Source organism: Miniopterus schreibersii (genome assembly GCF_964146895.1).
Source record: "Miniopterus schreibersii genome assembly, chromosome: 1".
Classification (NCBI taxonomy): Eukaryota; Metazoa; Chordata; class Mammalia; order Chiroptera; family Miniopteridae; genus Miniopterus; species Miniopterus schreibersii.
In genome coordinates, this window is record NC_138101.1 from 171774380 (window position 1) to 171800600 (window position 26221).

Here is a 26221-nt window from a genome sequence, read left to right on the forward strand (position 1 = left end):
CTGAGCTCCTCCTTTGGATCCAGCATTGTGCTATGTGCTATCCAGTGGCAACAAGACAGCCGGGATCTCTGCCTTTACAGAACATACAGTCAAGTCTGGGGCCAATAAGGAAAGTGATATTGGAAAATTACTAAAATGAATTATTGTTAAAAGTGATTTTTTTTTTCAACTTAGGCATCCTCCTCATTACAAAGGCTTTCCTTGGCCAGAGTGGTCAGGCTCGTGAACAGGACTCCATCAGTCAAGCCAACTATCCAATGCTTAATTCAGTGTTCGTTCCTCGAAAATGTATACTAAGTATGTCTGCCATAAAGAGAAATGTGCTTTCATCTTTTTTTTACTTTATCTTTACTGTTGAAAGTATTACAGATGGTCCCTTTTTTCCCCCATTAATCCCTTCCACCCTGCATCCACCCCACCCCCAGGCCTTCCCCATAACAATGTCTGTGTCCATGGGTTATGAATATAAGCATATAAGTTCTTTGATTAATCTCTCCCCACCCACTCCTCCACCCCCACCTTCCCTCTGAGATCCCTCAGTCTGTTCCATGCTTCTGTCTCTGGATCTATTTTGGTCATCAGTTTATTTTGTTTATTACATTCCACATGAATGAGATCATGTGGTACTTGTCTTTCTCTGACTGGCTTATTTCACTTAGCATAATCATCTTTATGAATACAAAATGTTTGTATTTAATACAGTTGCTTATAATTTAACCTCTACTTAAAGTAGTTTGCAAACTTTTCTACAAAAAAAAAATGTTCCTAACTATTAATGAGCTTCCATTTTTCTGTCCCCTACTTCAATGTCATTTATATGTGTGTGTGCAAATATTTTATTTTGTACAATTTTATATTTTACAGACATATAATCTTATATATGTATTATATATGATGTATAATATGTATTTCAGATAAAACCCACCCATCTTTTAACAACAAAGGTTTTAAAGTAATACATTTGTCAAAATTATGTGGTCACATATTGAATAGAAAAGGGAAAAAGTATGAAAGGGGAAATAATATGAATAAAAGTAAACCCCACTAATCTATGTAGTAAAAGGGCAACTAGTAAGTGTTTATAGAATTAACAAGCTATCTAGGCAGTGTGGGAATATATAAGAAAACAAAACAAAATACTAACTTAATACAGTAGTTGGAACTTACTGAATTTGTTGTTTATTAATCTATATAAGAATCAAAAAAGTATATAATGTTTCATTTTGAAGAGTTTGTTTTGCCTGTTTTTGTTTCTGATTTTACTCTAGATTCAATAGTGGGACAAAGAAACTGTGATTGCAGCTTTCGGCAGTGCAAGTGGTTCATCTTTGATCATGACCTTGTTTTGCCAGAATACATCGTTGAATTTGAGTATATTACAGTGGTATGAATGTATTTTTAAAACTAGGATTTACTTAAATGAGAAAAGAACATTAATTTGAAGTCTAATAATGTTATATCAAATTTATTTTATACATATGTATATATACTTAAATTTAAAAACAAATCATTTTTAATTGTGCCAATATATTACACGAGTAGCATATGGCTGAAGTCCCACTGGAAAGATTCAAACCCAATACTAACTTAATACAGTAGTTGGAACTTACTGAATTTGTTGTTTATTAATCTATCTAAGAATCAAAAAAGTATATTATGTTTCATTTTGAAGAGTATTGAAGAATATAGAATAAACATGAAAATCTGCTTTCACTTCATCCCCACTCCCTTTCATGAGGCATCCACAGTTAACATCTTTGTGGGTTTGTTTGCAAACTTTTTTTGTGCATTGACATATATAACAACACATACCATTCTACATTGTAAGATGTTCTAAGTATTCTGTGAAGATTTTTGCCTTTAACAATATATTTGGGGCATATTTTCTCTTCAGGACATAGAGGTCTACGCCTCATTCTTTTGGTAGGTGCATGCCATTCAGTAATACTCTTATTTATTGACTTACCTGTTGATGAAACATAGGTTGCTCTCAGTTTTATTACTATTCGAAGCAATATTTCAGTGACCATCATTATAGACACATCTTTACACAGATATGGATGTTTCTCTGCAGCATAGATTTGAAGAAGAATATGGATAGTTATTTTCAATTTTGATAGGTTTTTCCAGCACTCTCCAGAAAGCTTTTACCATTTTACAAATTTCCAACAGTGTATGACAGCATTTGTTTCTTTGCATCTTTACCAACACAAGATATTATCAATCTTTTTCCCCCCTCATTCTGATGGGCAAAAAAGGGTATTTTATTCTTTCATGTGTTATAGATTATTTATAGTTTTATGAATCACCTGTTATAGCCTTTGACCATTTTCTATTGGACTCTATTGTTTTCATACTGATTGGAAAAATTCTTATATGCATTCTGGATATTAATCCTTTATTGTGCCTACATGTTCCAAATATTTTCTCTCACTTGTATTGTAATTTTACTCATATCAATAAAACTTGTCATTTTAATTTGTAATTTACACATTAATTTTTAAGTCAGATTTTTTCTCTGTCTTTTCTAGTATGTATTCTGAATTTGATGTCTATTTCAGAAGGCTTATATAAATATTCTTTATTTTCTTCCAAGTCTTATATAGGTTGTTCTAAAACTTTTAGCTTTTTAGTTCCATCTAGGTATCATTTTATATTGTGTGAGGTACATAGGGTTATCAAATAATTTTTTCTTAAAAATGAATAGCTACTTGACAAGCATCATCTTTTCTGCTCTGCTTTAAAATACCATCTTTATTGTTAAAATTATTTTCACATACAAGGGGTCTATTTATAGATCTGTCTGTTCCATTCATCTCCTTGTCTAATGTTGGATCCCCTACCACATTATTTTGGTTATCACAACCTTGATGATATGTTTTGATAAGTGATGGGGCAAATTCCCTTCCTCTGCCAACTCATTTAAAAAAGAATTCATGGCTACTCTTGAGCATCTTCTTTTCTAAATAAAATTTAGAATCAGCTTATTAAGTTCTGTTTTTAAAATCCTATTAGAATTTGATTTTAAAACTTAATTTAGGGCAAAATGAATACTTTGCAGTATTGGGCCTCCCATCCAGGAACATGATAAGTTATTCCACTTACTCAAGTCCTCTCTTACAGTTTTCTTTATATAGGTCTGAGTTCTTGTTAAGTATAGTTCTGGGCATTCATATTTTATATTGTTATTATAAATGGGATTGTAATAGTCAAGTATGTTTTCAGCAAAAGACACAGAAACCCAGACAAACAGTATATAGAAGAAACTAAAATAAGAAGAAGCTGAGAGGTGGGCAGTTCCTGACGGTTGTGACTGTTCAGTGACGTCAGCAAAGACACCAACTCCATCTTTCTTCTGCTGGCCGCTTCATGAGCTCTTGCAATCTGAAAATTCAGTTCTTTCTTCACTCCAGGGAAGTTTTCTTCTCTTAACTCCTTGATTATTTCCTCTCTTCTGTTTTCTGTCAAAGCCCCTGGAACCTTTATTAATTAAACATTGGAATTCTGAATAGATCATCCATATCTTGTAATTTTTTTCTTTCATATTTTACGTCTTCATTTTTAAAATTCAGTGTTCTGGAAGATTTTGCAGTATTAGCTTCCATGTTGCTGATTTGATCTGCTGCCATATCCATTTGGTTTTTCAAAGCATTTATTGAACTTTTTTTTCATTTATTGTTTTCACTTCAACTTTGAAGTGTTTGCCCTATTTTTTCTATAGTAGATGCTTTATTCTATTATAGATGCTTTATTCTCCCAGATTTTTGAAAACTCTCTTATAGACCATTTTGTTTTTTTCTAGAGCCTTTCTGTGTGCTCATGTTGTTCTTGTTCACCCATACGTAATTCTTACCATAATTACCTAATTACCTGATTACTAATTACCTGGAGCATCCTCCTGCTATTTTACTTCAACACTCTGAACACCAAGTTTCTCTGGACCTGCTCTTCGAAGTGGTTATCTCCTGCATATATTTTGGCTAGAGGTTACATTTCTGCTCCTATTTCTGTCAGTTCAGTCCCTTCTGATTTATGTCTCACAATTTCTAGTTTTTTGTTGGTGCTCTATCCATGGTTATAAAATTTTTTTAATTATTTTTTGCTAGTTTTAAGAAATCTTTAGTGGGAGGGGATGAATACCCTACACCTATTCTTAGCCCACAATTTTAACGTACTCTCATACATTTCCTAATGTAATCCTGATCATCATCGATATTACTATAGAACTGAAAAAACTTACATTTTCTAGATAGCTTATTTCTTTTTCAAAATGATAAATACAGCAACAAAATTTTCAATATTTTTAATAAATTTTTTAGGTCAAGGCTCAATCTTTATTTTCTTCATTCAACAATGTTATTCTAGAAGAAAGCAAAAAATTTTCAGAAGGATCAGTATTGTCTCAGGAATTGAAATTTGATGATGAAGTTATAAAAATGGACCCTAGAATCAAGCCCAAACCAAAACTTATTAGTTTGGATGATAAAACAATACTTTCCCTTGCCAAGACTAGCATATACAGTAATATTGTGGTAAGTATTATGTTGATAAAATTTTGGGACAAGAGCCTTGAATTTGGAATCAGAATCTATCATGAAATTTAAAGATATTACACCACCTATCTGAAGATGCCAGGCATCCTTCTGTCAAATTCAAAAGTGTCCAACCCTTTCTTTCTCTGTGGAGTAGATCTGTGTTTTCTGGTAGTAATATAATAGTAACCACATATGTAACTTTAAATTTTCTGTTAGCCACATTTTAAAAGTTTTTTAAAAACTGGCCCTGCCCAGGTGGCTCAGTTGGTTAGAGCATCATCCTGATATACCAAGGTTGCAGGTTTAATCCTCAGTCAGAGCACATAGAAGAATCAACCAATTAATACATAAATAAGTAAAACAAATCAATCTCTCTCTTTCTCCCTCTCCCTCTCTCTCTCTTGAAAATCAATAAATAATAAATAAATAAAAAATTAAAAGGCAAGGTTAATTTCAGTAATATATTTTAGTTAATCCAACATACCCAAAATATTACCATTTCAACATGCAATTGATATTAAGATTCATTAATCAGATAGTTTCATAATAAGTCTGAGTTCCAGAGTATAGTTTATACAAATCCCAATTCAGACTACTCACATTTCAGGTGCTCAATAGCTACATGTGACTAGTGGCTACTATACAAGACAGTGTAGGTCTAGAGGTATCCTGCTAGTTTGCAAGGGATTTTATTCCTGAGTAGCAAATAAACTCTCCTTAAATTATTAAGATGAAGACAGATAAGTTTCAAACCAGTTTCCAGGATTAATTAACACAAAATATAGGAGCATTACCTTTACAAAATTAGTCAACAGAATTGAATTAACTTATTGAAATGACTTTTCCTATGGCAATTCTACCTCCTTAAGCCTCCCTCCTTATCTTGACTTTCAGATCTGTCCATTTCATCTCTGCTACCATTCTATACAAACTACCTTTATCTCTGGCCTAGACTACTGCCATAGCCTTCTACCATTCCTTCTACCATCGCACCGTTGCCCAACTCCAGGAGGCACCGTGCATGGCATATTACTGTGCATGGTTAATGAGTTCTTTGGATGCCATTCATTATATAATTCAATATAGCACAATAAAAGGTGGAGGGGGTGCCTCCCAGAGCTAGGCAACAGACGTCTGTCCTGCTTCCACTGTGAACCCCCAACTCATTCTCCATGTTGAAGCTAGAGTAATACCTTCAAAATGTAAATCTGATCATGGCACATTTGTCACCCCTCACGACTTGTACTTGACATCCTCAAATGATTTTTCATTGTTTTAAAATAAAACCAAAATCTTTTCTATGGCTTATAAAGTTTTGCATGGCCTGGTCCCTCAGCTACCTTTCCAGACTCTTCATATTACTCTCCCTTTAGCTCTCTGTGCTCAGCCTCCTTCCTGTTTCTGAAATGCACTCTGCTTGCAGCCAACACAGAGCCTCTGAACTTGTTAGTCTTTCTGCATGGAATGTTCTCCCCAGACACCCTTCTCTCAGTGAAGTGCCACACATATTTTAGATATATACTTAAGCATTAAAGTCTTCTCTTGCCTGAGTCTACGTTGTATTCCTTTGTTCTATGCTGGGTATCCTTCCAAGACACTAAATTCCACAGAGGCAGAGGCTGTGGTGGCTCTTAATCACGTACATCCCAGGACCAGGGCAACAATGTAAGACTGGGCAGTATGCATTGCACAAGAGGGGCACCTTTTAAATCATAAAGTAGTATGTTTACTACAACAATTTTCTGACAACCTGTGGTAAAGTTTTTTAAAATATATATATATTGATTTCAGAGAGAGGAAAGGAGAGGGAGAGAGAGAGACAGAAATATCAATGATGAGAAAAAAGGAGAGGGAGAGAGAGAGATAGAAATATCAATGATGAGAGTCATTGATCGGCTGCCTAGCCCACAACCCGGGCACGTGCCCTGACTGGGAATCGAACCCCGATCGCCTGGATCCTAGGTTGATGCTCAACCCCTGAGCCACACCCGCCCGGGCTGTGGTAAAATTTCTTGTATTAACAAAAGTGGCATATTGTGACAATTTTCTAAAACCTGGAAAAAAAATGTCTTAAGGAAAGAGTGCCTTTTTTCTAATTGACTCAAACACTGTATGGATCAGCTCTACCATTTATCTAGCACAATACCTGGCACACATGAGATATTCATTAGCAACCTGCTTAAAAAAAAATGTCTTCATAAACAGCAAGTGGTTCTTACAGAGAAAGTGGGTTGTTTACTTGAACCTGCAGAACTGACATTTGATTGATAAATTCATAAGAATACTTGAGAAGACAAGTTATTCTTATACAACACTGTCTTTCTATGTTTGCTCTGAAAGCTGAGATACACATAAAAATTCAGAAGTGATTTGTTATTGTTTGTATTAAATGTATTGGGGTGACATTGGTTAATAAGATTATATAGGTTTCAAGTGTACATTTCTTTGATACATGATCTGTACATTGCATTGATTTTTACTATCTTCTAAGTCAATTACATTGCTCCATTGTGACACTTCTAGATCCATTGTTTGTGATGACAACTTTTTTCTCAAGTGACTGTGTGAAACAAAAGGAGAATGCAAAATTATTCTTTAAAATAGTAAGTGAAGTTAATAGTTTTAAGTCTGCTTCTGAAAATATTCAGAAAACATCTTTTTCAAGAAGTTTAGGGATTGCTTTGGTGAAAGTGCATTGTTAGCATCCACCAAATCTCAAAGAGAGTAAGTCCCTACCTAACCAGTTATTCTTAGAGAGGAAGGAAATCTTCACAATGTAATGGCAATAATACCATCTTCTTCGTAAATGTGCAGTACAGTGATGACAGGAGGAGCGATCTTCTAGCTGAGAGTATGGAGAAATTAGTTTCTGCACTGTAACATCAAGATTTCATATTTGAGCAATAAATTTTTGATAGTAAAGCCTTAGTAATGAAAGGTATAATAAGTGTTCTGACTGGATTAAAACTCCATAATATGTATTCCTGAGGGCTTAACGGGATTAAATAAAAGTTTAAAACTACAACAGAAAGTAGGTCTTTTTATTATGTTTGGTTTCTAAGATGAAAAGCCAAGGCGGGGGGGGGGGGGGGGGGAGAACACAATTTCAGAATACCTGGGCCTGCTATGACCTGAGCCTGAATGCACTGATTGATCAACACCCACAACAGACGAATGGAGGGGTTTCTCATCTTAAATTTGCTTATACTGCTTAAAAGCCAGCTAACTTTCTAGCGCTTCTAGTAAGAATACTAGATATTACAAGAAAGTTTAGACAGTACATCGTTAGTTTTCCTTCCTTTGTGCCACTACTATAAGAAAAGTTCAGGTACATATCTCTTATTTTCTTTTCAGTGTTCCCCATTTGATTGAGTTTTATGAAAACATACATAAAAATAAATAAAATGTATAGAAAACCCCAGGTTTGTAACATACAATTCTATATCCTCTTACAGCACAATTAAATAGTAAAAATTAGGGTTGTCAGTTATAGTCTGGCTTTTGCAATGATTTACTCATCTAGCATTTACTGAGCATTTGCTATGTTTTAGGCAATGAGGTAAGTATTGGGGGTTCAAAATGAAGAAATTATTTTTCCTGCATCAAGAACATCATTTTAGTGGAGGAGACAGATATGTAAAAAATATAGGAAGCTTGGAGTTGCTGGGAGAGTTCCACAGAAAGAGGTGAGTTTTATGCAGGTTTTTGAAGGATATGAGAAATTTAGTTGTTTACATCTTCCAGGCAGAGGAAATACTCTACCCATAGGTACATGGTTTTGAAAGGGCATGTTGTCTCCAGGGAACACTGAGAAATTCAACGTACTAGAACATAGGGTGTATACTGGTAGAAGGCAGAGGTGTAGGTTGGAATACAAGGAAGCACCATGAAGCTGTAGGTGGAAGAGTAGGAAATTATAGCCACATTAGGATGGATTTTAGAAGACAAATTAAAAATTTTAGATTCTTTAAGGAACAGGCTCTCTGTAAAGACTAACTTTGGCAGCTTGTGGTTAGATTTAACTGAAGTCAGACTGGTGGTGTGGGAATCAGTAAACACTATTGTAGCAGTCCAAAGGACAAACAATAGTCTGAACTAAGGCACTGCTGGTGGTGGTGGTATGGAGTGATTGGTTTGAGAAACATTTCTAGAGACAAATGAACGTGGAAAAGAGGGAAAGGGGATGATCAACAATATCTGTTAGGCAGCGAAACTTTTTTTTTTAAATATATCTTTATTGATTTCAGAGAGAGGAAAGGAGAGGGAGAGAGAGAGATAGAAACATCAATGATGAGAGAGTCATTGATCGAGCCCCCAACGCGGGCATGTGCCCTGACCGGGAATCGAACCCCGATCGCCTGGATCCTAGGTTGACTCTCAACTGCTGAGCCAGGCAGCAAAACTCTTAATCAGGATTGACAACATAACTACCAGGCAAATCTATACGGAAGATGATGAATTCAGTTACGAGCATGTTAAGTGTAAGGTATCTGTAGAGCTTACCATGGATGATGCCTGTATGTCATCTGCAGAATAAACTAGTGATGCCTATATGTCACCTGCAGAATAAACTAGTCTGCATAAATTGGCCCCTCTTAACTATTTTAGCTAAGTTTTGACAACTATTTGGCATTTAGCTGTTTCTCCCTGCCAAGAATTTAGCCATGTCCATAGTATATATAATAGCGTATTAGATTGTAAATAAAGAGGATTGGGAGGTAGACACCTGATTTTATCATAATATCCATTTATTGTGAATACTGTGGTAAACTATTAATATTTTTCTTTTGCCAATGTTCATTTTGTAGACTATGCATAAATATAATCTTCACTTGATACCATTCACAATGGTGTAGTTTAACGACAGAAAGATACGTAGACATTGGGGTCTCCCCCAAATATAAAAATATATAATAAAATTCATTTTTGTGTAGTTCTGGACAAATGAACAGGGAAGTCTGGGCCAAATTCTGATATAGAAATGGTCTTAGCCACTCTTCCATCTCCTTCTTTGATGTTCTGTCCTCCGACGTCAGCACCCTCACTCAGCCTTCCTTCTTTAGTCCAGTGCCCTCAGTTTCCCATGGCCAAGGTATATCCTTGCCATCCTCTCTCTCGTGAGGTATCCTAGCTAATACCCAAAATCTTTAGGGACTACAGTGTTCACTGGCTAGCCTAAGAAATATATACGCCCTAATAAATATCTCAACAATATATTTAACTATTTTCTTAAAAGAATTTTAAGAAATTATTGATAAACTGGGACCAAGCAGAAAATCAAATTAAACAAGAACCAGATCCAATGATGTTTTATAAACTATACCTTCTAAAATAATACATTAGATTTTTTTCTTATTGGCTCAATCTTAATGTTATTTAAGTAATTATGGTGTAGAGTATGATCTGTCTTATTTTTAAATTTATACTTTATTTTACTTCAGAGTCTGAATCTACATGGAAACAGCTTGAGTAAACTAAGAGATCTCTCCAAGTTAACAGGACTTCGAAAACTTAATATCAGCTTTAATGAATTTACTTGTTTAGATGATGTATACCACTTGGTAAGAACTATTCTTTTGAAATTATTTAAGTAAAACAGAATTATTAATTTAATGGATAAATTATGTTTGTAATTATGGCCTCATATATACCATATTCAAGATTATATAGCCCAGATCAGGAACAAAACACACATACCCTATACTATGTTACTTTCTCTAAAATAGGTCTTAGATTTAGATTCCATTTGCAAAGCAAGTATATACCTGTGGTCATATCTGATTTCTAGCTACTTTAAAATAAGTTTATTAAAATTATTCCAGACTTTTTAAAATATCCTTTGGAGTCCGGCTGTGTGCTCAGTGGTTGAGCATCAGAGCTTGCACCAAGAGGCCGTGGGTTCAATTCCGGGTCGGGGCACAGGCCTGGGCTGCAGGCTCAATCCCCAGTAGGGGGCATGCAGGAGGCAGCTCATCAATGTTTCTATCTATCTCTCCCTTCTCCCTCTCTCTCTTTCTCTAAAAATCAATAAAAACATTTTTTAAAAATAAAAATATCTAAGACTTTAAAAAATGTATATCCTCTAGATAATGTCGTTTCCATTTTATTCTGCTCTTACTACTTCACATCTAATAGTGTGAATTCTTCCCGTCTGTCCATTATCCATGTGATTTCTTTTCCTCTCGGCCTTGTCCTTTCTACCTGAGTGTCACATGCATAGTTCTTGTTTGACCTGTGTTTGCCTTCTCATAGTTCACGGGAAAGTACAGTAATGCTCATATGCACATCAGTTTGGATCTTGTCTGGCTTCTGCTTTCCTGTTATATACTATATAACAAAACTAATTACATGTGTGGTTCTGTTACCAGTGGAATGGGGTACCCCTTTCCCCACTGACTGCTGGGGGTGGAGTCCTTACCATATCACGAGAAATAGAATTTTCTGAGGCTCGCACCAGAGGATGAGTGATTTTTATTTGCGTGGAATTACATCCCTGGGTTTTCAAAGTCCCATTTCCCTTAATCCAGTCCTGGAAGGAGTGTAACTGGGGTTTCAGTAGAGCTAAAAGCAAAGCCAGTGTCCAGAGTGTCTGCTCCATGTTACAGTTGGGTCCTGTTCAGCATCAGCATTTACCAGTTTTGAAGATAATGAATTGATTCCTTATAATTTCCCAAAGATAAGCAATTCACTTCTTGTTTGTTTGTTTTAAGATCATTAGGAATGCAGGAACTTAAACATGTTTGATGAGAGTCTATCCATTGCAGTGACTGTCCCAGTTGAAGTTCAAGTTCTCTCGTCCTCAGCCAGGGCAGCCTCTTAAAGTTAGCTCCCTTTGCCATGACTAGTGGTCTTTGATAGCTTCTTCGCCACCTGGTATGAAAGATGCTTCACACACATTTTATGCATTTGCTGTTGCAGCATGGGATCAGCCATTTCTTCAATAATCCCTAGTTTCCTTTAGAGAGAAATGGTATTTCAGGACCACACTCTGGGTTGGTCATTGTTTCTAGGTCTTTCCATTGGATAGAACTTGTTGCAGGTGAGGGGTGTGCATATATAACTGAAACTAATCTCATCAATTTACACTGATATTTCCAATTCAGATTCAAGAATGCAAATCTTTTTGTTTAACTCTCCTCTGTTACTTACATCTCTACCTTCTTTCTCCCCATCATGAACCCTGACGCTCAAGGATACAAGGTGGCAGAATGTTTAATAATTAATTACTCATTTGTTTTATCCCCTATGATACACAAAGTAGTCTCAGGATGACTGTGTATGTTCTCTTCATTCTCCTCAGTTTAAAAAATAACTAAAATCATCACACTATATCCACTTTGTCAGAGCATGTAGCCTTACACTGTGCAACTCTCCCTTGAAGTTAATTGGTAACTATATATTTAATTCTCATCATCAGGCCTTAGGTTGGTATCTCTCTAGACATTTTGATTGTCTGAAAAGTATTCTATTATAGATTCCTCAGGAAGGGCTTATGAAAACAATATCCCTTCAGTTACTGCAAGTCAATAATAGTTTATCTACGTCTTTTATATTTAAAAGGCAGTTTTGTTAGCTATAAAATCCTTGGCTTACAGTTTCCTGGGCATATTAAATGTTATTTCATTTTCTTCTGTCATAAAGTGTTGCTATAGGAAAGCCTAAAGAAAATGTATAATTGATTTAATTTTAAAAGAATGTTTCTTAATACTTTTTTACTGCCAAATATTCTTTAGTTCAAGAAATGATAGTTTTTTATGCTTAATCATGGGAATAAAAAGTCAGTAACACTATTTGGTTTCCAGAACATTTGTTTAGATTTTAATGACCTGTACATTCAACTCCTGAAATCTGAACCACTATAATAATGCTATTCCAACAATATGAACTATGCATTCTATAGCAATGACTAATTCTATGCTAAATTCAAACAATTGTTTAAATTAAGCTGTAAATACATCAATTCATTTTTAATCTATAGTAATATTATTTTTATCATAAAATATGTTGCAAAATACCTTCTTAAAGTTCTCTTTATCTCTTTCTTGTTCTGTGTCTAAGTTAGTGTATACCTATGAAAAAATTTACTTGCAACAAATGCAAGTAACAAAGTTTTAAAGACTTCTTACAAATAAGTAAGATGAAGCTCTGGCTAAATAAATGGCCATAGACATGAAGCACAATAAATGAAAACAAAGAAGAAATTTGAAAATGGCTAATATAAAGAAATGGAAAGATGTTTGACTTCACTGGTAATAAACAATGTAAATTAAAATGAGGCAGGTGGATTGATAGGTATTTAAAGAAATGGGTGTTCTCATATTCTACTGTTGGAAGAAAAAAAAAATGGTACAAACTTCCTTGAAAACTATTTGGCAGTTATTTATCAAAAGTCTTAACAATATAGAAATCCTTAAAAGCAGTACACCCATTTCTAAAAAGCCCTTTCCAAAAAATATCAGCTTCTCAGTTAAAGTATCATGATCATGGTCTTTGGTTGCCAACAATGGGAGCCACTTAAATGTCCACAGAAAAATGTTTAAAGCAATCCTAATAGTTCACATATTAGACTATTATGCAATCATTAAAAATAATTTTGAAGAGCATTTAATGATAATGTGAACATGTTAAAATGATACAAAATTCTAATACAATCTGTTTTGTACAAGAAAAAATATATATGTCCATATAATAAAAAACAATGTTTTCAGCCATTCTTTCTGAGCAATATAATTATATGTTTTCTATTTTTACTTTGTACCTATTTATTGTAGTTTCCAAGCTTCCAACAGAGAACATATTACTTTAATGATTTTTCAAAATTATTATTAAAAAGCATGCACTTTTGAATAAGAAAATCATAGAATAGGTTTGGTTTCTACCTCTGAAGATAAACCTTTTTAAACCTAGCTATGGGTTCAGTAGTATAAACCAAAAGCCTAAAGAGTAAGACATGTAATTCCTTGTTTGTGGGGGACAAATTATTTCCCCAGTTTTTCTTTGCCTTCTCTTCTCTGAAAACAAAGAGTGCCACTCTATGTTATAAGGGTGAATGGAGTGACAATGAAGGGAAATGACTAAAATAAAACACCCGTAGCTCTTCAGGAGCATGAGTACATTGATACCACGACTGCAGTGTAACTACTGTTTAGGTTTCCTGTGAGGATTATCGAGAGCACGTGGGATACTTAGAGGATCAGAGAGGAAAGAACTATATCAACACAAACCACATCCCCTCGGCATCACTTCCCTTTGTATGTATTGCAGTATAACCTTGAATATTTGGATGCGAGCCATAACCACGTGATAACCCTTGAGGGATTTAGAGGCCTGATGAAACTGAAGCACTTAGACTTGAGCTGGAATCAACTAAAAAAATCTGGCGATGAAATAAATATATTATGCAAACACACCACAAGCCTTCTCACTCTTGACATCCGACATAATCCGTGGCAAAAGGTATGCAACAGACATGTTATAAAAAAGCAAACAATTATTGTTATTTCAAAGCCATTTTCTCACTAGTATTCAATGATAGCCAGAAATAGGCAAACTATCTTTGTTGTAATAGAATTTCTTAAATTAAATTTATTGTAGTGATCAAATGAATCAAATGTTACTATAAAAAACGCTGTAATTTCACATCAGAATTTTTTGTAATCTCTAATAGTTTGAGAGCATTATGGCTTTAAGAGTGTTAGATGTCATTGCCATTTGCAAATCTTCAGAGAGTTTATGTAGCTCAGTGTGCTAGAACTCTACTGTAATAAGGCAAAGGAAACAAGAATAATAGAATTACAGGGAAAGAAACATACTATTAAGGGGAAAACAAATTTGTCATCTCCCCTGATGTGTTCTACTATAAAAAAAAATTGAACACTTTTTTCTCATCAAGAAATACATAGCTTCATGCTAAGAAATTTCAGTACCCAATGATTCTATTTAAGTGTATCTCCAAATATTTAAAACAAGCCCCAGGTTTATAGTTTCAGGAACCCTCCTTTCTTGCTTTCCAAAAATGTATATAAGACTGTGCAACATTTTTAAAGCATGACTGGTTTATTCAATTGACTATATGACTGTTTATACTGTTGTATTTCTCCTATTTTGCTCTGTAAAGTTAAAGGATATTTTTCTTTTGCCAAAGCAGACCACAGTACAGCTATCTCCCTGTTGCTGAATTAAATGTCAAGGGCTGAAGATCCGTGTTGAATCACACTCGTAGCTGACTAGCTGCCGGCTGATCTAGATAAAAAGGAGGCACTGCAGTTGTTCTTTGAACACTTTCACCAGTCACTTTCCAACAGCTTATGGGATTTCCCCCCTTCATAGGAGTAGAACCATCCACCTCCAAACAGAACAGATTAATTCATAAATATAATTTAATTTTGACTATTATGTAAAGAATTAAGTTAAGCCGTTATTTTCAAATGTACATTAAAATAAAAGATGCATAATTCTGAGTCATATGGGAAAGAATGAAGAAGCACTCCTGTCCATGCCATAACATATGTAATATTTTGTAAAAATTAACTTTTTGTTATTTTTCCCAAGCCAGCCACATTAAGGCTGAGTGTTATTGGCAGATTAAAGACACTTAATCATTTAGATGGACTCCTAGTTTCTGAGGAAGAAGCAGCAGCAGCTATGAAATTTATTAGTGGAACAAAGATTACTCAGGTTAGATTTTACTATTTAACATTTCTTGTGCTATTTAGAATATACAAGTAGTATTTCCCATATTCTTGTTTTGTTATTAAGATTTTATATCCTCTTAGCATGCTAATAAAAAATATCCCATTTAACTCTCTATAAATAAGGTAAGTTAGAGGCCATGAGAAATCATTTAGTGAATTATCTACCTACTATGGATGTTACATGTTTGTGGTTGAAAAAAACAAAACTATTAATTTGAAGGAGAGGAAAGGCCTATATTACCCAGATTAATAATGCTATATTTTGGACAAAGTAGCGTCAACATCCTAAATATCTCCAGTCTAGTTTTTTAACTATTTACTTTGTGTGAGGCATTTAAATATTACTTCCTTAAGCAATGTAATGTTTAATTTTGGATCTATTAAAAATGAAGGAAATAAACTATTTTGTTGATTAAAAATACAATTAACTCCTGAAGAAGAGTTGGGAATTTACCCTACCAGAAATAAAAACTTACTAAAATTCTTTAAGACAATGTGGAATTGTCACAGCATTAGACAAACAGACCAAAAGAACAGAATATAAAGACCCAATATTGACCCACACATACATGGAAACTTGATAAATAACAGAGCTGCCTTTACAGACCAATAAAAAGCACTAAGACAAATGCATTAAGAACTTCGCTGTAAAAATAAAAACCAAAATGTTTTAGAAGAAAATATAAGAGATTATCATTATGACCTTGATTTGGGAAGAATTTATTACACAAAAAACAAAGAGCATAAAACTATAAGAGACTGGATTTGTCTATGTTAAAATTAATACATCTGTTCCTCAAAGGGCACACCAGGATGAAACTGAAAAGAAATTTGTACTGAGAAAAGAAATTTGCAACACATCAAACAACCGATATTCTTTATATGTCCAGAATATATCATGAAAAAGACAACCCATCAAACAAAAAAATGGGCAAAAGATTTAAACAGACCCTTCCCTAGAGAGCAAATCAGAACAGCCAAATAACTTAGGAAAAGATGCTCCATCACATTAGTATTCAAGAAAATGAACATTAAAAGTGCAATGATCTACCAATTTACAGCCACCAATTGGCAAAAATTTTAAAGCCTGACAATATCAAGTTTCAGCAAAGATCTGAAGTAACGGTTACAATTGGTACAACTACTTTGCAAATACAATTTGGCATTATCTACTAAAGCTGAATATGTATATACCTGGGTATATATTTGTATATAATGTATACACCAGGGGTCATGCACAACAATATTCATGGCAGGAATGTTTATAATAGCAAAAAAACTGAAATTAGCCCTAATGTTCATTAACAAGAGAGTTGACAGGAAATGCTATATAGCAATGATATCTGGATGATCTACGGCTACATGCAGCAGCATAGATGAATCTCATGAATATAATGTTGAGCAAAAAAGAAAGTCATAGAAGACTTCATACATATTAATACATAAAGTTCAAATATGTGCAGATGAAATGACACATTGTTTACAGACACAAACATAGGTCAATAAACAAGCAAATGGTAGATACAAATTTGAGATCATTTGATCATTCCTTAGGGGATCAATTGATTCACTTAAGTGGTGGTGTCTGAGGAAAAAGATTAGGATGGGTAGTAGGAATATTCTAGCTCTTAAGCTGGTTTCATGGATGGATTATATGGGTGTTTGTATTACAGTATTCCTGTCACAGTTTTATAAATATTATTTGTAATGGTTAAATATCTGCTAAAGAAACCAGAGTGAAACACATAATTTAAGGTTTATCTAGACATTGAAAACATTTTAAGGCAAAGGAAATGTCATATTTTGAAATTATTTGTTGGGCTACTCATCCAGGACATAGTCCTTTTAACTATATATAAACAAACTTCTATATGCCATTTCCTTTATTCATCATATGTTTTTTATTTAATTAGGTATCTGTCTTACGGCATTCTAGCATTAAAGAGGAGAGACCACGGATACTTAGTATATGGCCTTCTGCCAAAATTCTGACACAGATTTCAAAGTTAGGACTACATTCACATCTGAACGGAAACTGGTACTTGAAGGTAAAGGCTAATTCTATGAAACCCAATAAACTTAATTTCAATTGATTTTTAGTTATCTTTGGTCTGTATATCATAAAGAGGACACAGATAGGTAAGGTGCAGAAAATTGGAAGAGCTGAATTAAAATTAAATAGGGAGGTCAAGTTGTGCATAGTTATGTCATGGGGGCTAGGCCTTGATGGTAGTCACCATAGAATTGGAAATTTCACATAAAGGCAGACTACAAAACCAAAGAGTAGATTCTGATAAGATGTCAAAATAAGCAAGCAAACTTTAAAGCTCAGAGTCAGAGGTCAAACCAAAAGTTTGGGTGGCGAGGTAAAAGGAATCAAAATTCCTGGCAAGGGACTAGGGGAACTAGTCAGAACTCAGCCAAGGATACAGGAAAAAGTTCCGAGCACCAGCAGCTTCTTGCTGCATAAAACACCCTTATAGATCTTGCCAAAGATAGAAACTGGCAAATAAAAGCTGAACCTTGAAAACGGAAGATATTAGTGGCATTATTTTTATTATGGGATATATACAGATATTTCGCTGTGATGCAGGTCCAGTGACAGCCTCGGCTGACCACACAGGGAGTTCTGGAATTAGAATGGCCCTTTAAATTTGTTCCAAGTTGGGCTGAGATGGCAGACCTTTCTATCCCTCTGTCATTGGATGTGGGCCAACCTGGGATGGAGTGTGACCTTGGTCAAGGCAGCTCTCTGCAGCTGAGGCTGTCCCTGAAGGGGCTGCCAGCTGAAAGCTTTCTGCCAACAGCATTCCCAGCAGCTGGGACAAGTCCCTCGCTGCAGTGGGAATCTGACTGGCCCAGCACAAAGACCATATACCGTATAAGTCCCTCTTCAAGTTATAACCTTGTCAAATTTTACTTTTTTGTAACCTAAGGGTTTCACAATATCTTTATTGTGAAAGAATTCCTTTGATGTTACCACATTTGAATTATTTCCCTAATCATTTTATCTTATACCACTGAATTTATTGATGAGATTCAGAAGTAACATATAATATGTTAATTATTCTACAGATAACTGCCTTGAATTTAGATGGGCAACATCTCTTTGAAATCACAAATTTAGAAAAATTGGAAAATTTGAAATGGGCATCATTCAACAACAACAACCTCACGAAAATGGAAGGCTTGGAATCCTGTGTTAACTTAGAAGAGCTCACATTAGATGGAAACTGCATCTCAAAGATAGAAGGTAAGGAATTTGAGAAACTGAACGTCTTAGAAAATGAATGTCTAATTGACAGGAGCAAAAAATGAGTAATACTAAGGATCCAATTTCTGAAGAGAAAAATCTCTAGAGAAGTTCCAAGAAGGTTTGGCGCAGAGTATTCTAAACACTCTCAGTGGGATCAGTGACCACCTACTGCATATAATGAGCCCAGCTAGCTGACTTTCACCTCTCCGCCCCCTCTCCTCTCCTCTATGCCAGCGTTCACCATCTATTACCAAACCCAGCACATTACCATCTAGGCAGTAATTGATATTTGTAGAGTTGAAAGAAATGAATGAATGAACGAGGTCCTTTTTTAAAAGATAATACAGCCCAGTTCATTTTTCAAATTATGGAATTAAGGTTACATTTGGAAATTTGAAGACTTTAACAAAAATGAAAATTTTATTCACAAGAAGCTGAAAATAAAATGTACTATATAACCTTTTATATGGATCCACATGCAAGTACAGTGAAGCAGCTTTACTACTGTCTGGATATGCACACACGTGCGCGCGTGCGCACACACACACACACACACACACACACATACATGAGTATCGAATATTTCTGAATGTGTATTTTAGTAACAGGGCTGCCCTTGGTGAGGACAGAAGGTAAGAACTGGAAATCGTGGCTGGAAAAAAAGACTTAATTTATACTCTATTCACTTTTGAATTGTTGGGTTATTTTTAGCATGTGTGTATACTACCTTCTTCATAAAATAGAAAAGTTTATTTCAAAAAATTACATATGCAAAAGCAAATATTAAATATCTTTTAAAGCAGCATGTATGACATTTGTTATACTTTATTTTAATGGCTGTTAACAATATATTTCTAAAACTTGCTTGAGCGTAAGAATCACTTGGGATACTTATTGAATATACAAATTCACAGGCCTCTGTAGATTTCAGTTGAGTAAGCCTGAGGGTAGCTCAGGCATTTGTGTTGAGAACCATCACTAGTCTTCCATTCCCATAAGCAGGGCATTGTTGTGCTTTGTATATACAATTGAAACCCTATTTCCTTTTTACTCCCTTCCATAATCCCACTGAGGGGAAAAATCCCCCAACCTATACCCACTTTCTCTATATCCACTTTTCAGAGAAGACAGCTACCCCACTAAACTTTAACAGATATTTCTCTTCATTTTTCCAGACATAGATAGGTTCAATATCCATTTAAGGATTTCTGCCCTGATGGTTTTATCCTAACATGCCCTAGGTGGATTTACTTCCAGCGTTGCACAGTCCACGATAGAAGCTGGTGTGAAAGGGGAGTGGATAAAATTTACTGAGGACCAATTATTTGCCAAAAGCTATAACTGATGTTTTTCAAATGCCATTCCATTTAATTCCGTGGCCCCTTGGAAGTAGATTTCAGAATGTCCATGTTGTGGGGGAGGAAAATGAGGCTCAGAGGCTACATCCTTTTACATGATTTACCTACGGCCCAAACCAACTTTGACACATTTGAAACCAACTTTGACTCCAAAGTTCTTGTCTTTCAACTGCACCTTCCTACCTCTGGTTAGAAAGTGCCTACACTACATAACATACACAGGAGTTAGATGGTGGTGAGAGGTGGCATTTTTTAAAGTTCTGTCTAGAGTATTTTTAATCATACAAAGGTAGAATTAGCCTAATTGGTTCTTTTTAATACAAATGATGCCACAATGAGGAATACTTGCCAGAGTATTGTGCTCCATCTCCTTACCCTTGTTTTAAAATGGGGGCTGGTGACTGTCTCTTAGCTTTGTGTAGAGCTTTGTGTTACTGTGATGGTGAAAATCTTAATTATACCACTTGAAGGTTATTGGAAGGCAAAATTTAGTATTTCCTACATAATTCCTTCCCTTACCAGCTAATGAGTCTACTTAGAAATTCAAAATTGGAATTTAATACATTAGCTGGGACTTGATACACACGATATCCTTAAGTGAAAGGAAAAACAATGATGGTTAATATTATAGACCATAAGGCCACTTGAATTTAGAAAAAGAGAAACAGTAAAATGACCAAATTTTTTTAAAATTAACCTTTCAGTATTGTCTGAAACTTTTCTTGAATTTGCTTATTTTTCTAGGCATTTCCAAGCTGACTAAATTAACTCACCTCAGCATGAACAATAATCTTCTCACTGGTTTGGAAAAGCATACTTTTGATAACATGCTTCATCTTCACTCCCTTTCTCTTGAGAACAACAGAATCACTTCATTGAGTGGTTTGCAAAAAGTGTTTACTCTAATTGAATTATACATAAGCAATAACTATGTTGCTCTCAATCAGGAGATCTACAATTTAAAGGTGACTATCTGGGGTAATGTTTTTGTTTTTTAAAATATTTTTATTTTTTTGTACTATGAAGGTAATGCATGTTTACTATACAGGATTTGGAAAATATAGAAAAATGTAAAGAAGAAAACAAAAATCAAGAATAACAAGGTTTATTAAAATGTATTTGCATTCAATTTATGTGTACATACAAACACATGTATGTGTTACCATAACGTCCCCAGGTTGATAATCTCCATGGGTAAATTTTTTTTTAGTACTCAAATAAAATAACCCAAACTCCATTCCCCCTAACCAGTGCTTTCCTCCGTATTTCTAAGGATTTCCCAGCCTGAATAGGGAGTGAGATTCTTTAACATTTCCTGTTCTTGGCACAATTCTTGGTTATCTCTCACTTACTGGTTCTTACTGGTGGCTCCATCTTTCTGGTCAACTTTGCCTATCTTTGCTCTTTTTAATTCTCCCAAAGAAACCTCTAATTCCAGCTACTGTATAATAGGCTTTACTGAAAGTTTGAATAAATGGAAGTTTACTACAGTGCAGAGTAGGAATTCACTTCAGATGTAATGTGTGACTTGATTATTTATAAAGTTGAATGGCCATTTCCTACCCCTGGAACTCTCACCACCATGGCCCCTTTTCTTTTGCTTATATGATACTAGGACTTCATCTCCTAACAAAATGTAGGCCCATTTCCCATCTTTCCTTAAGTTCAGCTTTCTCGCCTCCTACTTCCCCAATATAACTACTTCTTCTAAAGAGGCAACCTAATCAACAATAGCAACAACAAAATAAACTATTCCACATTATGATGCAGAGTAGTTTTACTCCCTCTTATCTTAACCTCTCTCAGCCATGCCCACTCAGGACCCTTCCTTCACAACAAGGGCATATCAAAATGTCTTTCTGACAGGAAAGCACATTTTCCCTTACGACGAATTCTGCTACACTCTCAGAAGGTAGGAGCACTTCGGTTTTATCCCCTCATAAGGGGGACAAAGGATATAGCTATTTCATTCTTGTTATATCTGTATACACATATACATGCTATTTAATAGGCCAGTATTCCATAAATAAAGCATATTGTTTTAAACTTATCTAAGTTCCCTCCAAGTCATTACCACTGATAGATGATACGTTTAGCACCAGCATCCTAAAAAAAGATTCTGATCATTTAATTGGCCACTGAATATTGAACAACATTGGACCTTAATGCACTAAAAAGTATACTTAAAAGCACTCAAATCACTACAAAATGATAGGGTAATTCAAATATTAAAATTCAAGGATAGTTAAACTCTTAAGGAGCAGAAATTTGATATATATGTATCACTTTAAATGTATGTATTTTTATTACCCAGGGTTTATGCAACTTGGTCATTCTAGACGTGTATGGAAACATTATTGTATGGAATCAAGAAAACTACCGGTTGTTTGTAATATTTCATCTTCCAGAACTGAAAGCTTTGGATGGAATCTCAATTGTAAGTTGTTTTATGACTCAGCATTTGCTCCATATGGAATATATGCCTATTCACAGATCCACAGGCCACAATCATATTCCACATTGTTTTATCACTAGTATGATACCCAAACTTACTATGCTTATTAATATCTAGGTTTCCAAAACACACTGTAGACCTGGGTTTTAAAACTTTTTCCTCTGACCAATTCTTTTTTACCCTTTTTATTGAGTTTATTGGAGTGACACTAGCTAACAAAGTTATACAGGTTTCAGGTGCACAATTTTACAGCACATCATCTGTATATTGTACTGTGTGTTCACCACCCTTCTCTGGCCATTTCTTAATCATCTAAGTTGAGGTGGCAGTGGGGGGAAGATGCTGCTTACATTTGTACCCACTGATTCAATGCCTAAAAAGTAAAGAGCACAATTTTATGGGACAGGATAGAAAAAAAAACTGCTTTGGAGCCCTACCAAAAATCTGCTCTGGGGCCTAAAAATAGCTTCCTATTCCCTGGAAAAATACAGTTGTTATATTTAAGAAAAATAAACTTGAACCAACAAATAATATGTCAACATTATTAGTGAACAGTAAAGAAAAATTACTCAGGACTAAATATGAAAGCAATATTTGGAAACTTGGATTCTATAACAACTGTGTTAGTACAGGGCTCCTGGTTTCCATGTAACAGGGTGAGTGCATGACAAACAACGGAAGAATATAAAGGCTCCCTGTGTAACACTGCCTAGCTCCTGTCAAACAATAAAATTCATCAAATATTCTAGAAAATTGAGAGATAGTTCATGATTATTTGGGACCCCAAGGTGCTCTGAGAAGATAGCTAATTCTAGCCTTTTTGGGGATCCTCCTCAAAATGGAAAATCAAAAACATTCTTCCCCAACACAGACAAATTCTCTAGAATCTTGTACACTGGGTTTTATTTAGGTATCGCCTTTCATTGAGGGATGTTTTAAAATAGACTTATGAAACTAGTATTGCATTTGCTCTAATGATGTTGGTGAGGATCTTATCCTTCCTATCTCTCTGTGCCCTCATCGAAGGACCACATGAGAAAGTGCTTTTAGAAATAAGTGTAGGAAAAACTTTTTGCCTTAAGAAAAAGTTACACTCTACTCACTGACAATGAGTGTTATTTAACTATTTTCCTTTCACTTTGTCTACCTAAAAGATCAGGGCCAAATTTATGGTTCAATACCCCAAAACCCTGTAGGATTCATGGTCTATCTGTCCCTACCCCAGTTCTGATCTATTCTAACTTAGATCATTCTTGGTCCTGATCTTCACTATTTATTATTTTCATTTTACTGTTGGATTATATGTGCTTCCTGTAAGCCGCCACAAATTCTCATGGAATGAGGTAGAGTATAAACATATGAATTAATAATGGAACATGAAGACAAGACTGAATAATTTAGACTTTGAGACATAATGGGAGGGCATCGAAGACTGAATAGGGGGAAAACATATTCAAAACTATGTATTAGGAAATTTAACCTAACAGCAGTGTTTACAGTAATAGATTTTGAAAGACCAATAGGAGACTGTTAGAATAGTCTACATGTGAGGTAATAAGAACCTGAACCAAGGGGAATTGACTTTAAAATGGAGAGCTGAAAGGTATGAGAAATACTGGGGAGAATTGACAGAACTTAGCAACCAACTGGATTTGAAGGACAAGGAAAGGGAAGAGTACAAGGTCTGAGTCTATACCGATAAGAAATATCGTAACAGGAATATGAATATAAGAAAAGCAGTTTTCCGAAATAAGATGATTAGTGTTGAACACATTAAGTTTTACATGATAGTGGATCATCTGACTGGAGATGCCAAGCAAGAGGTTGGAAACAGGACAAATTTAAATATGGAAATTTAATTTACATTTGTTTAGATTTGGAAGTAAATTGAAGAAAGTTGATAGTTAAAACCAAAAACATATGTAAGGTCGTCTAAGGTAAGAGGGTAGAGAAAGTAAATAAATCCAAGTTAGGCTTCCATTTAGGAAATTTAAAGAGGAAAAGAAGTTACAAAAAGTAGGTGCAGAGGGAGATAGAAGAGCAATATAATTCTAGAGTTTTTAAGATATAAATGGACATGGACTTTAGAAATGACATAATCCAAATCCTTTATTTTATAGATAAGCACAAAGAATTCCAGAGAATTTATTTTTTATTCATTCATTTATTTATTTTATTTTATTGTTGACAATATTACAGATGTCCCCCAATTTTCCTCCCCATTCCTCCACTCCTCTCAGCCCCTGCCCCACCCAGGCCTTCACCACACTATTATCTGTGTCCCTTGGTTATGTATTTATATATAAAAGATCTGTGGTTAATCTCTTCCTGTCTCCTCCCCCCTCCCCTCTGAGATATGTCAGTCTGTTCCATGCCTCCATGCAAGAACTCCAGAGAATTTATATGACTTATTCCAAGTGACATGACTCTTTACTTGTAAAGCCTAGACAGCTGAGCCTCCCTCTGTCCAGGGCTCTTTGGACATATAATCACAGTGCCTTCTCTGGAGTGGGAGTCAAGGGAGGACATAGACTCTTTCTACATACTTCTATTTTTAAAATACTTTTACAAGAAAAGTACAGAAAAAGATTGCTAATTCCTGATTTAGAAAGACATTAATCAAATGTTATTTTTATGATTATGAAAGATGCAAAAGCAATGCTATTCCTAAGGCTGAATTAATGTTTTTTAAACTTATTTTGAGATTGTATCATTCAGGGTTCAACCAGAAACACACAACTAGTAGGAGATATATGTGTGTGTGTATGTACATTAGGAGATTTGTTACAAGGAATACTTAATTGTGGAGGCTGCCTAAGCAAGTCTGAAATCTAATGGGCAGACCATCAGAAAAGGAAGATTATGGACAGTTCATTGTCATGGACCAAAGTTGCCTTCTGTAGGTGGATTTCTTCTATGTTTCAAGAAAGTTTCAGCTCTACTTTTAAGTCTTTGCAGTTGCTTGAATCAGGCCTACCCAGTTTATCCAAGAGGATCTCCTTATTGAAAGTCAACAAATTAGGAGTTTTAATTTAACTTGCAAAACCCCTTCACAGTAATACCTACATTAATGTTTGCTAGAACAACTAGAGACTGTAGCTTCACTTACTTCATAGCTCTGTTGTTTGATGCATACACCTTTAGGATTGTTGTGTCTTCTTGGTAGAATGACCCTCTCATCAGTACGTAATGTTCCTCTCTGTCCCTGGTCATTTCCTTTGCATTTAAGTCTGTTTTATCAGATATTAATATAACCGCTCCTGCTTTCTTTTGATTAATGTTTGTGTGGTATATCCTTTGCCATCCTTCTACTGTCAACCTGCGTATAGCATTATATTTGAAATTAGTTTCTTGTTGCCATCATACAATTGGGTCATATTCTTTTCTCCACTGCCAACTCCTAGCTTTTAAATGGTGAGTGTAGACCATTTCCATTTAAGGTGAGTGCCATAGTCTGCCATTTTATTTTTTGTTTTGTTTGTTTCCTCTATCTCTCTTCTGTTTTCTTTTTCAGAAAGATAAAGCTTCCTGCAAGTTACTTGAACATTTTATATATATTTTTTTTTAGTATATCTCTTTATATAGAATTTTTTTTACTCATTGCTCTAGGCATTGCATTTCATATACATAACTTATTATAGTCCACTAGTGTTTACATTTTTACCAATTTAAGTGAAGTATTAGAAATCTTACTTGCTTTTAAGTCTATTTCTCCTCTTTTATTGCCTTAAATATATCCTCTCTATATATTAAGAGCCACATCAGATAATATTATGATTTTTTTACTTCAACTGATCAAATATAATTTAGAAAACTCAAGAGTAAAAGAAAAATCTATTGTATTATATCTTCCCAGGATGCTTTCTTTTTTCCTGGTATTTATTCCAAGCCGCTTCTTTCTTTCTTTTTTTTTCTCCTTGTTT

At 34.8% G+C, this 26221-nt stretch overlaps 2 protein-coding genes across 5 annotated transcripts in view; one reads left to right on the forward strand and one right to left on the reverse strand.

Annotated features, from left to right (window-relative positions):
* The window catches only part of RTN1 (reticulon 1), a 285115-nt gene that overhangs the window by 202997 nt on the left and 55897 nt on the right, over positions 1 to 26221 (reverse strand). The window lies entirely within an intron of this gene.
* LRRC9 (leucine rich repeat containing 9) overlaps positions 1 to 26221 on the forward strand; it is a 90602-nt gene that overhangs the window by 33474 nt on the left and 30907 nt on the right. The window contains exons 14-23 of the mRNA XM_081150784.1: positions 175 to 297; positions 1269 to 1384; positions 4320 to 4532; positions 9977 to 10096; positions 13800 to 13991; positions 15087 to 15212; positions 17143 to 17277; positions 18305 to 18482; positions 20588 to 20808; positions 22158 to 22280. Of these exons, the coding sequence (XP_081006910.1) occupies positions 175 to 297; positions 1269 to 1384; positions 4320 to 4532; positions 9977 to 10096; positions 13800 to 13991; positions 15087 to 15212; positions 17143 to 17277; positions 18305 to 18482; positions 20588 to 20808; positions 22158 to 22280 (1547 nt within the window). The remainder of the gene's footprint in view (positions 1 to 174; positions 298 to 1268; positions 1385 to 4319; positions 4533 to 9976; positions 10097 to 13799; positions 13992 to 15086; positions 15213 to 17142; positions 17278 to 18304; positions 18483 to 20587; positions 20809 to 22157; positions 22281 to 26221) is intronic.